Below are 15,831 nucleotides of genomic sequence, written 5' to 3'. Positions count from 1 at the left end.
CGGTTGCCACACAGGGGAGAAGGAAGTGACGCAGACGGGGGGTGGAGCTTCGCCTCTCCCCGCCCTAGGAGTCCGGAAGTGGCGGCTGCTGCTGGTGCTCTGGGGGGAGGCTCCGGCGGGTGGGCCCTGCTGCGGCAAGATGAGTGAGCGCAGCCCCCGGGGTGACCGTGCCGGAGCCGGGGCCCATGGCCCGCGCTGGGAGGGTCTGTTCCGTCCCGTTCCTCCCCGGGCCGCCGCCTGTCGGGCCCCTCCCGGTGCCCACTCGTGGGGGCGGGGACCCCCGACGGGACCCAGCCTGAGACCTGGTTGTCCCGGGGTCAAAGCAGCCCCGCACCCCCTTCCCTGCAGCGGGGGAGGGGCGGTCCCTGGAGCCGAGGGAGTGGACGGGGTGGGGGGGTTGCCCCCGGTCGGGAGGGGGGCAGGGCAGGGATGCCTGGGAGCCGGAGGGGGGAAAAGGGGGGGGATCAGTGGGGGCCTAGAACTCCATTTCTTAAGTGCGGTGCCACAAACTCTTTCACCGGCTTTGCTGTTGCATCTCCAGTAACGTGAGGTACTACAGTGTTGCAACTCCTTGTATTTTTAAAAGCTGTAGCTATCCAGCCAGCCTGCCTTGGCTTGTATTGTGGGAGAACCGCACAATACTTAAATGCGTCCACTCAAATCTACGGCGACTGTGGGGTAAGTGTCGAATTCCGACAGACTCTTGAATTTGTGACCGAGATCTAGGGCCTGATCTTGGCCTGTGATGTGGTGTCTCCTGTGTCACGTGCAAAGGAGGCATAAGGTTGTCTAAACCAGGGGTGGGCAAACTTTTTGGCCTGAGGGCTACATCGGGTGGGGAAGTTGAATGTAGGGCTGGGGCAGGAGTTTGGGAGTGGGTGCGGTGTGCAGGAAGGGGCTCAGGGCAGGGGGGTTGGGGTGCAGGAGGGGTGTGGCAGGGAGCTCAAGGCAGGGGGTTAGTGGGCTAAGGGGGTTTGGGTGTGGGGGGTAGGAGGGGTGTGGGCCCCAGCCCAGTGCCACTTACCTCGATCAGCTCAGGGGTGGCAGTGGCAGCCCCGGTGGAGGCTGTGGGGCTGGGGCACACAGCTGCAGCCCCTGGCAGAAGTCGTGGGGTTGGGGCTGCAGGGTCCTGATTCCAGCCAGCCCCAGTTGCAGGGCAGGGGCGCACAGTCCCGCCTTCTCCTCAAGCTCTAGAAGTCACGGAGGTTCGGTAGAGTCACAGAATCCATGACCTCTGCGACTAAATCGTAGCGTTAAGTGTAAGACAAGCGACAACAGATAGATACAGACAAATAGATGGGAGTGCAAGGAAACTGAGGTAGCATTGATCAGCCTGCTAATCAATGATCTCAGCACACCAAGTGGCCTGACTTTTGTCAAGTTTTTTATAGGTATCCCAGCAAAGGAGAGTTTTAAGGAGGGATTTGAAGGAAGATGTTTACAGGGAGCTCCTAAGCACGAGGGGCAGCATGGGAGGAAGCACGTAGCTGTGTGTTTGAAGATTTACCAAGTTGACGATGGAGGCTGGCATCTTAGGCCCATCGGAGGAGGGAGCTGACATCTGAATAGTGAAAAAGAGCTGGGGATAGGTTGTGAAGGGCCTTGAAACACAAGTAGCTTATGTTTGATGTGATAGAGAAGAGGGAACCAAGACAGGGATGCAAGAAAGAGGTGACATAGTCAAAGTGACGTGCTTGGGAAATTATCTTAGTAGCAGTAGCAGCATTCTGAATGGGTCTAAGATTTCATCTGTCAAGACCAGAGAAAACCATGTTGCAGGAATCAAGACATGAGATGACGGGGACCCTGAATAAGAGTTCTAAATGTGTGAATGGATGGAAAGGGCCATGTCTTAGAGATGTTATGCAGAAAAAAATTAGCAAGCTTGAGGCACAGCCTAGCTGTGAAGACCTAGAGGAGCAGTTCCCAAATTTTTTACTAAGGCGACCCACCAAATGCATTTTGTCTTTTTTTTGTGACCCACCCAGGGTCCAAATTCATGGAAGGAAGGAGCCAAAAATCATTCACCAGTATCCTTCTGCCCCACTGAGGGGGCACCGACCACCTGTAGCAGCACTTTCCACCCCACCACTGCAACCCTAACACTGGTGCAAAGGGAAGTTGGAGAGAGAGCCTGATCTGCACTCACCCTACAGTGGTAGCTCCTGTCCAGTGGAGCTGGGCCTGGGTCCGGGTCCCTGCTCTAGGTGTTTGCAGCCCAGTGCCCGGGATTGCAACGGCACTTAGGTTTGGCTTGGTTGCCTCTTCAAGCCTGAGTGGTGCTGCAACCCCATGCATGAGGTTGCAATGCCTGGAGCAGGCCCAGACTCTGCAGGACAGGAGCCACCACTGTGAGATGAGTGCAGTGTGGGCTCACACTTCAACCCTGCTCTCTGCACCATGCCTGGGACCCATTGTTTAGGAACCACTGACCTAGAGAGAGGTCTGAGTCAAAGATGACATCGAGGTTATGGGCTTGAGTGCCAGGTGTGAGAGTGGCATTTTCCCCAATGATCAAGAAGATAGGTAGGGGAAGATTAAGAGCTCTGTTATAGCCATGTTGAGCTTGATGGCTAGACATCTACAAGGAGATGTCGGAGACAGGCTGAGATTTTAGTTCAGACAGGAGTCCGGTCTGGAGTGGAGACATAGATCTGTGAGTCATCAGTATAGAGATGGTAGTTGAATTTGTGTTTGCTGTTGAGATTACCCAGCGATAAGGCAGAGAGAGAGAAGAAAAGGGGACCAAGGACAGAGCTCTGTGGACCCCCCTGAAAGCTGAAGGGAGGCAGAGGATACGCTAAAGGAGCGATTAGAAAGGTTGGAGGAGAACCAGGAGAGTGGAGAGTCATGGATGCCAGGGAAGGACAAGATTTCGAGGAGCACAGTTGACTAAGTGACTGACAGGTCAAGGAGGATGAAGATGGAGTACTGGTTCTGAGCTTTAAGGAAGAGGTCATTAGAGACTCTGGCAAGAGCAATTTCAGTAGAGTGCAAGGGGTGGAAGCTAGATTGGAGGATCTACAATGGAATTGGAGGAGAAGAACTCCAGACAATGCTGGTAAACAGTGCATGCAGTGAGCTTAGAGATGAAAGGGATATGGGGCAGTAGTTAATGAGACAAGCGGGGTTAAAGGTGGGTGGGATTTTGTAGGACACAAGAGACTAAAGCATTTTTGTATTGTGAGGGGAACAAGCCAGATGAAAGTGAGCGTAAGGGATGGAATGAGAGTGGGACGAGTTTGCTCAGGGGATGGGATCATTGAGGCAAGTGGAGGGCTGAGGGATTGAACTTCCTTGAATAATGTAAATTTGTCAGCCCACGCACTCCCTTTAACTGGGCTTCCAAGAAAGCAATCAATCAGTTATTGGGTTTTTAGGCACTTGTAAATACAGTTTTGTGGTGCTGTTTTTGTAGGTTTGTCCGAGAGGACAGCGAACCGATGGTGATAAAATCTGTCGGGAGTGTACAGGATCTCCAGGGCATTATGATTGGCTATACCTTGGCTTTATGGCTATGCTTCCTTTGATTTTGCACTGGTTCTTCATTGAATGGTATTCAGGAAAAAAGAGGTTAGTAATCTTTTTATTTAATTTAAAAACAAAAAGGCCCACCATAAATGTATATCATTCATATGAGAAGGCAAATTGAGTTGTGCTAAAGGAGTCATGCTACTGGGCAGGCAGATACACAGGCTGCTAATTTTCTGGGCACACTGTGCTTATGGGTTTATTAATTTTCATCTTAGAGCTGCAAGTTCCTCCCAGATGGTCACAGTGCCCAGGAAATGCCCTATACCCAACTCCTTGTTTTAAATGTATTGAAGGAATCCTCATTGGTGTAGGAGGGAACGCTCACGTATGTCAGGTTTTGGCCTAAAGAGTATTACTATATCTTTATAACCCCTGATGGGAAGATACTTAACCTTTACTGTAGTATCCTAGGTTTCTGAATGCACTTTATAACAGACTTGTTAAAGAACGTGGCTGCGTTCTGTAATTTCATGCTGTGTAAATATTTTACAAATGATGCCCATTTAAAGTGATGTGCAAACAGTATACTAAACACTTAATGTTTCATACTATAAACTCTCAACCCACTAAAATATATCATTTTAACATGAGCTTTCAGCTCCAGTGAGAGTTTCATGCATCTGATTTAAAATGTTTGCCCTTTTATTTAAAAAACATATGTAGCAAGTCACTATGAAAATGAAAACCACCATTTATAAAGAATAGGTAACTTAGAAATTAATGCCTTGGAAATATCAAGGGTGGTGCTTAGTTCTCACTTTGCCAGTGAATTAGGCAGAGGGCTTTATAATGTTGCAATACTTAATAGTTTAGTTTTGCTGAACAAAGAATATGCTTTCTGCATTGTAGGAAGTTGTATAACTCTCACCTGCCTTGCATATTTGATCCTTCATTTTGCTAGACTAAATGTGGTGTGAATGCTAGTTTCAGAAGTTTAGATGAAGTACAACTGCACTTGTGCACTAAATAGTGTGACTCAGATAAATGAGAAGATTATTTTCAGTATCATGCTTACTTCAATCTTCATTTTGTAATAACTGTGGCTTTGGCCCATCTTTCATAGTGAATTTAAACACAATAGACAGTTTAGAATTGAAAGAGTCTTTATACTTCACTCAGCATTTGATATTTTTGACTTTTTTTCCCTGTTGATTTTTTAAGTGGTATTAAAGAACTTTTTTCTTCCTCCCTCTGCAGTTCCAGTGCATTGTTTCAGCATCTTACTGCCTTATTCGAATGCAGTATTGCAGCAATAGTTACACTGCTTGTGAGTGATCCAGTAGGTTTTCTGTATATCCGTTCTTGCAAGGTAGAGATGCTTTCTGACTGGTATACGATGCTTTACAACCCAAGTCCTGATTACATTACAACTATACACTGTACTCATGAAGCTGTCTATCCTCTGTGAGTATAAACTCAGAGTATTTTTTTATCAGTTTGCTATTTCACCATATGTGTTTCAGAAATTTATAAAATGTTGGGTTATGGTACATTTAACCCTGAAATGTGGCCGTATTCTGCTAAATTAGTACTTCTTGTAAGAAGGGTAATCTGCTTGCTAAAATGTACTTTAATGTAGCCTGGATTCAGGAAAGCATCCCTATCCAGAGAAGCACTTAAGCACATGCTTAACCTTAAGCATGTGCCCAAGTGCTGTCTTGAATTGGGGGCTGTGTTTATATGGCACTTCAAAAATGGAACACTGTAAGTGCTTATTAATTCTTTTATTGGCCCTTGTGTGAGAAATGGAAAGTCCTAGTGGTAGTCTAGACTTCAGTTTATTTGTGAATCTGCTTGTCTATAACAGCAGCTTATACTAATTATAAGTGAACAGTAATAAATTTTTTTGCAGGTATTGGTAGAAATACATGCTTTAAATTCTAAAGTTTGTATAACTTTCAAACAGAGGTAGAGATATAAAACTTTACACTGAGTGCTGTTCTAGATGAAATGAGGATAAACCAAGGAAGTCAGCTTAAACTAACCTTAGTCTGAAATATAGCCATATGCCACTAATTGAAGAAGAAAAATCTGAACATTCACAACACTTCACAAATACAAAGTCAATCTTTCATCTGGTAGAGTGCATCAATTTTCCTTTCTTCTGCTTATAATGTTGATTTTAACAATTGTTTAAATGACTGACTTCTTTAGAAATTCCTCTTTGACAGTGTAGAATGTAAAAGGGCTTATCTAACCCAGACCAGTGGGCTACCAAACCCCCTTTGAAGTCTTGTGAGCTTTCTTTTTTGTGCTGCTTCTTTAAAGCACCAGCATAGTGAATCATAGTAAACCAGCAAGCCAACAATCTGTAACTGCAGCTTTACTGGCAGCGTTTTTGGCACATTGCAGCATGCTGGCTCTTTGGGAGAAATTCTACATATCTCTAGGTTAGAGGTGGGCAAACTACAGCCTGCGAGCCACATCTGGCCTGTAGGACCGTCCTGTCTGGCCCTTGAGCTCCCGGCTGGGGAGGCTAGCCCCGGGCTGCTCCCTTGCTGTCCCCCTTCCCCCGTAGCGATGCTGCTGCGTGGGCAGTGCTCTGGACAGCAGAGCTGTGCGCTCCTGCAGGGCAAAGCAGCAGCATGTCTGGCTCTGGCTGGGCTGGGCAGGGCAGCTGCCAGACATGCTGCTCTGAGCAGCATGGTAAGGGGACCAGGGCAGGGGGGTTGGATAAGGGGCGGAGGGTCCTGGGGGGCAGTTAGGAGACAGGGGGCAGTTGGATGGGGCAGAGGTTCTGTGGGGGCAGTCAGGGGGTGGAAGTTTAGGGGTGGGGTCAGGGAACGGCGGGGGGGTTGGATAGGCATGGGGTCCTAGGGGGCAGGGGTGTGGATAGGGGGCAGGGCAGTCGGGACAGGGAGCCGGGGGGGTTGGATAGAGCATGAGGTCCCGGGGGCCTGTTGGGGGTGGGGGTGCAGACAGGGGTTGGGGCAGTCGGATAGGGGATGGGGTCCTGGAGGGTGGTTGGGGGGGGGGGGGGTTCTGGGAGGGGGTAGTTAGGGGACAAGGAGCAGGTGGAGTTGGATGGGTTGGGGGTTCTGAGGGGGTGGGAAGTGGGAGGGGGCAGAGGCTGGCTGTTTGGGGGACACAGCCTTCCCTACTCAGACCTCCATACAGTTTTGCAACCCCAATGTGGCCCTCGAGCCAAAAAGTTTGCCCACCCCTGCTCTAGGTAGTTGCACAAAGAACTCAAGTAATGGTAATTATAGTAGTCTTACACTGGAGAGTAGCAACCTGTACCTTTTAACATCTCCTAAATTAGTGTCACAACGAGCAGCCATACAAGGGAGCCTGTTCATGAGGGTTTAGGAGTACAGAGACTCTAACAGCGAGCTTCAATACATCTTCATTACACTTCAGGGGAGAGAATTAAGAAACACCTATAGATTTGGGCAGCCTTTAAGAACTAACCTACATGTTGCTTTCACTGCCCTGGGGAGGCAGTTTGGTCTAGAGAGGATGCTGTACTATGAGTCAGGAAACCTGCAGTTTGCTCCCACCTCTGTCACTGCCTTCTGGGGTGAACTATGACAAGTCAACTGAACTCTCTGGGCCTGTTTTTCCCTCCCACCCTCTATATAGATTGTAAACTTTTCTCTGTGTGAGAGTGTGTATAGTGCCTAACACAAGGCATCCTAGGTCTGTTAGAGCCTGTAGTTACTACTGTAATGCAAATACTAAGTATTTTTTCCTTTATAGATACACCATTGTATTTATATACTATGCCTTCTGTCTGGTGTTGATGATGCTGCTCCGACCGCTTCTGGTTAAGAAGATTGCCTGTGGGTTAGGAAAGTCAGATCGATTTAAAAGTATTTATGCAGCACTCTACTTCTTCCCTATTCTAACTGTACTTCAAGCAGTTGGAGGAGGCCTGCTCTGTAAGTTGTTTGTTTGTTTTTTTTGTTTAGTTTGTTTTTAAAACGTATGCCCTTAACAAAAAGAACACCTTGCTCAGTGGACAAAGTATGTCCTTTTTTGCTTTGCTTGCGTAAGGCTATTGCGTTAAATGTATAAAGAAACATTCATCAAAATTACCTTTGTTCAAATATCTGCCCGCAGTGCTATTATAAAATGCGATTACTCCACACAGCCATCTATTACATGAAGAAGCGTGCCCCTTCCCCCCTGCTTCTTGGGAAAACATTGACAAATCATAGAGCTGGTGTTGTAAATCAATAGTAAGGTTCCTTAGCCAATCAACTCAGTGTTGCCTTAGCAGAACATGACAGTGCATTAAGTATACTATCAGTTTAGCTAAGATAGCTCTTTGCGCGCATGCTGTTAGGGGCTTATTCCTTCACCTGCTTACTTCCCTGGTCCTTCTCGCATGAACAGAGAGCAACAATACCCGAAGTCCAAAGATGCAAACAATTTGATGTGTATTGGGGTGAACTTCCAGAAAGCATGATTCCAGTTTCCTTCCTTGGTGTCCCCCTTCCCAGCTCTGACACCACAGAGCCGTACCTGTGTCCCTGTTCCCATTCCCCCCCGTAGCAAAACATGATTCCAATTTCCCCACCCTTACTTCCTGATTGACTGCAGACTACAGAGTAAAACTTGAGTTCTGCTTAGCTATACCTTAACCAATCGTAACATAATTGGTTAAATAATCATGTTACAATATATCCCCCCACCTTAATTAGTTTACAGGCAGCAAAATTAATTATACAGCAGACAGAAACAGTCACAGAACCAGACAGACCATGCAAATAATAGCGAAGTGGGAACTATAATGACAAAACAATACAGAAGTGAGGATTTCACAACTACATCTATTAAGCCATAAAGGTTTCCCAGCTGTGTCTATTGATGATTTCTTACTGAATAGAATGCTATCAAACTAAACTTCCTTTTACATTCTCTAGGCTCTTCCCTTTCTCTGGAGGTGATAGATCAGATTGCCTTATTTCAATAGTGACTAGTTTGGGATGTGACCGTACATTTCCTAGCTTATGGCTGCCTCTGCTGTTTAGCCAGAGATCTTAGCCTAAGAACAGGGCCTAAGACTGTCACTGTAAGAGAAGGCCCATAAACAGGCAGACTGTGATTTTGATTTTCTTTTATACCTCTAGAACTAGTTAAGTGATAACAATACACATAAATTCTTAAAGTATAGGCCTTTGCAGACTGGCCTGAATATCTATATCCTAACACACACACTGGTTTAAAACCACAGATAACTTTCAGACCTCTCCAAAGCAGCATTGGCCTCACTCCCTAGGTAGTAGGAATGCTGTTCCAAGCTTCATTGCAGTTCTGTAAATTCAGCCTTCCAGAAATAAATATTTTAAATAAAGGCAAGAATTAGCAAATGCTAAGAATGCATTGGGAAAGCGGTGACAATGGGAGGCTAGAGAACACTCAAATGCAGTCAGCAGCTCAAGAGAGAAAATTATTGTTCTAAATTATTCTAAAAGCTACTTGCCTGTGCCAATAGGAGAATTCAGAGCCTGGTTGTCAGATGCACTCAATGTATCTGAAAATCAAGCCCTCATTCACTTACAGCCAAATGGAGCCCTCTTGTGAAACCTGTAGACAGCAGCAGGGGAAGAGATCAGGAAAGCTGAGGACTGTCTCAAACTTGCTTACCATATTCCCCCTTTTTAAGGGGATATGAAGAGGGGTTTGTGGCCTCCAGACCTTGAGGAATCCACGAGGAGAGGCTGCCTCGTGTGCTATTCCCTCCCTCCTGGGCACATGGCTCTGTGCCTTGCCTTTTACCCCTCAAAGCAGTGGGTGTGGACTGGAAGATTATGCTGCATTTTAGTGGTATGAACTTAATCTCTCTTTTCCAGCAGAAATACCTCTCGTTTCAGAAGGGGCTAAAGCAAATTGGAAAATGTAGCTATTCTTAGGCCCCCTCCATTCTCGAGTTCCAGCCTTGCGCTATGAGGCTGTGGGTTTCTGTGTGAAAGGGCAGCATGTCACCGTGCCATCACTCAGCATGCACGCTCCCATTTCAGCGGAATCTTCTGTCCACTTTTCTATTCACATTTGTGCTTTAGCTGTGGAGGAGGGAGCCAGAGGGCTATTAAACTTCAGTGATGCATGTTAAAATGTACAGAGCCTAATTAGAAATAGTATGAGAGAGGTCTATTAGATGAAGTGAGCTGTAGCTCACGAAAGCTTATGCTCAAATAAATTGGTTAGTCTCTAAGGTGCCACAAGTACTCCTTTTCTTGTTGAAAATACAGACTAACACAGCTGTTACTCTGAAACCTGTCTATTAAAGCATGAATGATGTGGAGAAAGTGAATAAGGAATTATTTACTCCTTCATGTTACACAAGAACCAGAAGTCATGCAATGAAATTAAGAGGCAGCAGGTGTAAAACAAACAAAAGGAAGCACTTCTTCACACCATTCACAGGCAACCTGTGGAACCTATTGCTGGAGATGGGGTGAAGGTCAAAACTATAACTAGGTTTAAAAAAATTAGTTAAATGCAGGGAGGATAGGTCCATTGATGGGTATTAGCCAACATGGTCAGGGACACAACCCCACGCTCTGGGTGTCTGTAAACCTATGACTGCCAGAAGCTGGGCCTAGACAGCATGGGATGGATCACTCAATAAATTGCCCTGTTCCGTTCACTCCCTCTAAAGCATCTGGCACCGGGCACTGTCGGAAGGCAGGATACTGGGCTAGATGGATCATTAATCTGACCTAGTATGGCCGTTCTTATGTTATGTAGAAATATGATCCTTTGGGCCTTGGAGGAAATGGATTTTGAAACCTTTAGAACAGTGATGCTCAAACTTCAGTGGTTCAGGAGCCAAATTAGTGAACAACATTACCCAAAAGAGCCACAGTAGTGTGAATGACAGGGGAAATATTTAGTTTTTGGATATAAATTATTCTCACAGCAAATAAGTTAATAACCTAGTAAAAGCATCCTGATTGGTTGATTGGTTAAACCACACCGTGTTTTCATATCGTGCTACAAAGACCTGCAGGAGACCCATTAAAGAGCTACTTGTGGCTTGTGAGCCACAATCCGAGTATTACTGCTCTAGAAGGTCAAAAAGTAAACTTCTGTGCTTGTTTATCACTCATTCATACTGTAGTGCATGATTGTTAAATTTCAAATCCGTGGGCTAAAGTAGGCTGAACTGATTCAGTGGAACAGTTGCATACATAGCAGTAGTTAACGTCTTTTGCTGAAATGTACTTAAAGTGGTGGTGTTTTTTCCCTCCCCCTAATACATGCAATGTTTGCCTTTAGATTATGCATTCCCATATATTATATTGGTGTTATCTTTGGTTACTCTGGCTGTGTACATGTCTGCCTCTGAAGTAGAGGTAGGTAGAAATGTCTCTTCTGTCATAGATTTTAAAACTTAATTTTACCAGCAGAGCCTTGAGGCCTGAGAAGTAAGATAAGGAACACTAGCTCATTGTTAATGCATGATCAGATATCTGGCATATGCTACAATATCTTCTGGAATACTGACTTGAGTGGAGACTGCTAGCTTGCCTCGCCTCATGTATTTGTCTGTACTCTTGTGCTTATTCTGGGAATAAGCCTTTTTCATTTTTGGCATATGGGTCCAGCTCAAGGAAACTAGCATGAACTGGTAGTCCTTGATGCAACTGCCTCTCCCAAGGAGGACTAGGGAAAGATCATAGAGAGTGATTAGAGTCAAATCATTCTCAAGTCCAATAGACTTTATATATAGTGCCTCCCCCTGCATTGTGCACAACCTCTCACTTAAGTGTCAGATACAATGTAGGTGTGAAAACATTAACAACACTTTTTCTTTTACAAGTCTTTCAAGGATCTTCTTGTCAGGAAGAAAAGGCTTGTTGTTCTTTCTAGCCACTGGTTACTTCATGCCTATGGAATCATCTCTATTTCCAAACTGGAGAGACTTGGCCAGGATTTACCACTGTTGGCTTTGGTACCTGCACCTGCCCTCTTTTACTTACTTACTGCAAAGTACACTGAACCTTCACGCATCCTTTCAGAAGGAGCAAATGGACATTAAATGTAATTTGTGCCAACACCCCCAATGAAACCATCCCAGTAACATGGATTAAAGAATTTCACTGTTTGTTATGCCCTTCAGCTCTTCTTAGACTGAAGTTGTCATTTCTGTACAAAACATTTTCTGGGTAAAACACCGTACAGAATCTAAGAGTATGTAATCTTAAAGTGCTGTACTTTAACTTCATGAAGGGCTTGTAAAAAATCGAAGTGGATAATGTCTTAATCTATATACATTTTTCACTATGTGTAAATACTGGTGGGACATACCTTGTAATACAAACAAAAAACATGTACCTTATTTATTTATTTCACAATGCCATATATTAGCCTCTGTTTGAATAAAGTTGCAAAATAGAGCTGTGGTTTTCTGGTAAAGTGTCTGGCTTCTGTCACCCGCTCACTTGGAATTACCATCTCCTTAAAAATAAGAGGTTTGTGGAGAACACTCAATGTCTAAAGTTGCAGCTGTAGTTATGTATTAGCATTTTACTCCCACTAGAACCCCCTCCCTTCCCCTGCTACAGCCTCTTATTAACTTGCAGCCCAGTTCAATTTAGATCTTAAAACACGGGCGAGGAAACGAAGCACAGAATGGTTAGAGCAGGATTGTTCTCTATAGTACATTTCTTACTGCATCATTCAGTCTTGTTTGAGATGTGCTGACTGTACAATCTTCCATATGGAGCCTATTAAAGAGTACGGTCCCTTCCACTCAGGCAGTTTTCCTAATATGCTGCCTGCATACTCCTATGCAGAAATTGGTTCTCCTAGCTAACAACTGTTGTTAGCAAACATTCTGCAGTAAAACATGTGATGCATCTGTCAATCTCTAAGCAATGAAGGAGCCTCCATGGGGGAGACCTCTCCATGCCTTTCACCCTTGTTGAAAATTGTTGGGTTTTGGTGCAATTAAATAATTGTCTGTTTCCTCATTGAGTGCTTCATGTCCGTTGGTTTTGCTTTGGTGTAACTCAATCATGCTGATAAAGCTTGAGCCACCACTAACATTTTAACATTCTCACTAACATTCTCAGCAAATTTGCGGACGATACTAAACTGGGAGGAGTGGTAGATACGCTGGAGGGGAGGGATAGGATACAGAAGGACCTAGACAAATTGGAGGATTGGGCCAAAAGAAATCTGATGAGGTTCAATAAGGATAAGTGCAGGGTCCTGCACTTAGGACGGAAGAATCCAATGCACCGCTACAGACTAGGGACCGAATGGCTAGGCAGCAGTTCTGCGGAAAAGGACCTAGGGGTGACAGTGGACGAGAAGCTGGATATGAGTCAGCAGTGTGCCCTTGTTGCCAAGAAGGCCAATGGCATTTTGGGATGTATACGTAGGGGCATAGCGAGCAGATCGAGGGACGTGATCGTCCCCCTCTATTCGACATTGGTGAGGCCTCATCTGGAGTACTGTGTCCAGTTTTGGGCCCCACACTACAAGAAGGATGTGGATAAATTGGAGAGAGTCCAGCGAAGGGCAACAAAAATGATTAGGGGTCTAGAACACATGACTTATGAGGAGAGGCTGAGGGAGCTGGGATTGTTTAGCCTGCAGAAGAGAAGAATGAGGGGGGATTTGATAGCTGCTTTCAACTACCTGAAAGGGGGTTCCAAAGAGGATGGCTCTAGACTGTTCTCAATGGTAGCAGATGACAGAACGAGGAGTAATGGCTTCAAGTTGCAGTGGGGGAGGTTTAGATTGGATATTAGGAAAAACTTTTTCACTAAGAGGGTGGTGAAACACTGGAATGCGTTGCCTAGGGAGGTGGTGGAATCTCCTTCCTTGGAAGTTTTTAAGGTCAGGCTTGACAAAGCCCTGGCTGGGATGATTTAACTGGGAATTGGTCCTGCTTCGAGCAGGGGGTTGGACTAGATGACCTTCAGGGGTCCCTTCCAACCCTGATATTCTATGATTCTAACATTGTAAAGGTGAGAAATGTGGCTGGTTGGCTGCCACCCAGCACTGATCTGGAGGAGTTAGAGCAGGGGGACTGTAGGCAATGATAGAAAGCTTGATGCTAGTGTATGTCACACACACAGAGGGAGAAAGGGCAGAGAAAGAAATGGGGTTGCTGTCACTAAGGAGCAGTCCCTGTCCCATTAAGTGGATTCTTTAATGCTCTCCTAGTATTTACTTTTACACATAACACAGCAATCTACATGCTAGAATGGAGGTATTCACAAGAGGTGTGCTAGCATAAGACAAGGGTGACAGTATGAAACAGACTGAGAATCATCATCCTACAACACTTAAATGATCATTAATCTGCAGAGGGAAGTCACATGGTAACCAACATAGCCTTTAACTGCTTCAGATCTAAAAATATGAGCAGCCATTTCCCAAGGGTATTTTGATCAGCCAACTCTTTTGGGGCAAGTTAACCAGTGACCTGTTTTTTAAATTTTGAGCCTGTGGAAGTAATTACAAAGAGGGGAGAGGAGGATAAAAATGTACTGATCATGGCATACCCTGGTATAACAGTCGGTGTGTTTATTTAAGAGTCACAGTAGCATGTTGTGTTTTATTACCCAATTAGGCTGTAAGGAATTGGAGAGCTGCTTGAGAGCTTACTTCTCAAAGCAAAGCTGATGCAGATCTAGTCAAAGGAGACCATACTATGGAACCTTCAGATAATTCAGGGTATTTGTTTTGGACTCTACACCAGCTTACCTGCCTCCAGATGTCACTGTTCCTTGTTCAGATGCAAACTATGTAGTATTCTCTCTTACTACAAGACTTAGGATTTTTGTCCTAATAACTTTACTGCCTAACTGGAAAATTAGAGCCACTATTTCAAAAAGGACTTCTACAATGGTACACACAAAAACACATTTGGGTGTGAAAATAGGCATTTACTTAAATGAGATTGGGTACATCTATCTGTTTGCATACAAACATTCCCATTTTTTATGTACCGAAATCCATAAGGCTCTGATAAATATATGCATTAAAATACCAACTACCCTGGCTAGTATTTGGTCACTTTTTTTTTTTTTAAAAATAAAAGTGTTCTATGCACAGTCTTGTACCTGTATTTTCAGACACAATTACTGGGACTGCACATACACTTGGGGTGACTGGGTTTCTGGATCAACTGCAATGTACATTTGCACGCACAGCTATGGTAATGACAAAAAAGCAATTGCATATGCATTTCTGTTCATGGACAGCGTGACTCCAGGCTTAAAAGTTTGGCCCTAAGTTGTCAGAAAGAAATGTGAAAACAAAACCCAAGTAGCACTAATGATAAGCATGTCATTGGATAAGACTGGGGAACCTTGTATATTAATCCTAAAATTTCTATTAGTCAGTAATCTGTTAAGAGCATAGTTTATAGTAGGTAAATGTAGCCTAGGGATCATATATGGATACTTACCTTTTCCTTTTTACTCCAATATTCTATCCTTCAGAAACATCTGGAATTTAAATATAAAATACATATTTTAGCAAACTTTTCTCAGTATCTGCTATCATTTGCACAAAAAAGTTAATTATAGATACTTAGTTTAAGATGGATGTAATTAAACAGACCCATTTTTGCCTGATCCTTGTGGTCCTTTTATGAAATTACTTTCCATTGACCACAGTGAACATTCCACACATGAAATAATGGCAGCATCAGGCCTTAAGCTGAAGCAGAAATATTCTTTTCCTTATAGATTTAACCCATCCCTTTCTCTAGTTTGCTGTCCAAATATCCAAATCCCAATCACCTCAAAGGTGTATGACTACAAGAACCTTTCTGCTTAAAAATCCTATAATCAAAAAACCAATGTACTTCTGTTACAGGAATATAGCCATATGCATGCACATACCACGGACATTCCCCGGGATAGAGCTTAGGACTTTTAGCATCCAAAGCACAAGCCTGTACCACCGGAGCTAAAATGAGTAGCAAGGTATTATGGGGGATGGAGGGAACGGCCCTAAGAGGAGACACGTTCATGCTCAGTCCCAGTGTATTATTATTTAAAATGTAAACAATAGAAGTTGCCGATACAAAAAATTCTAGGCATCCTAACCATCAATTAAACTTACAGTGCCATAATGCTAATCATATAGCGCCAGGCCAGGCAGCAGCTCTGACTTGTTAGCCTTCACATGTCCATTGTGGAAAAGCTAAAATGTGTTTCTGAAGAGAACAGTGAAGCTCTGAATATTTTCCACAGCTTTCTTACTGAATTAGCCTTTAGGAACAGGAAATTAAATGTATCATCATCACCCAGGCTGTGCAATAAAATATGCATACTTTTCCCAATGAACACAATAGCTTTTCCACTGTGAATGTAAGTCCAG

At 44.4% G+C, this 15,831-nt stretch overlaps 1 protein-coding gene across 2 annotated transcripts; it reads left to right on the top strand.

Annotated features, from left to right (window-relative positions):
• The first annotated feature begins 47 nt into the window (after positions 1-47).
• Positions 48-11,882, top strand: JKAMP (JNK1/MAPK8 associated membrane protein). Of its 2 annotated transcripts, XM_077819540.1 has the most exons (7): positions 48-143; positions 587-678; positions 3,419-3,573; positions 4,732-4,938; positions 7,234-7,415; positions 10,762-10,838; positions 11,306-11,882. In XM_077819540.1, the coding sequence occupies exons 1-7, from the start codon at positions 140-142 to the stop codon at positions 11,522-11,524; spliced, it is 936 nt and encodes a 311-aa protein (XP_077675666.1). In that variant the 5' UTR covers positions 48-139; the 3' UTR covers positions 11,525-11,882. The 2 variants fall into 2 exon arrangements, with proteins under 2 accessions (XP_077675666.1, XP_077675667.1); XM_077819541.1 differs by lacking the exon at positions 10,762-10,838 and having other exon boundaries at positions 11,306-11,491.
• Positions 11,883-15,831: the final 3,949 nt, after the last annotated feature.

The sequence above is a fragment of the Eretmochelys imbricata genome, chromosome 6 (assembly GCF_965152235.1).
Source record: "Eretmochelys imbricata isolate rEreImb1 chromosome 6, rEreImb1.hap1, whole genome shotgun sequence".
In the NCBI taxonomy this organism is placed as follows: Eukaryota; Metazoa; Chordata; order Testudines; family Cheloniidae; genus Eretmochelys; species Eretmochelys imbricata.
Note: the sequence above shows the minus strand (reverse complement) of the source record. Positions and strands in the feature narration are given on the sequence as shown.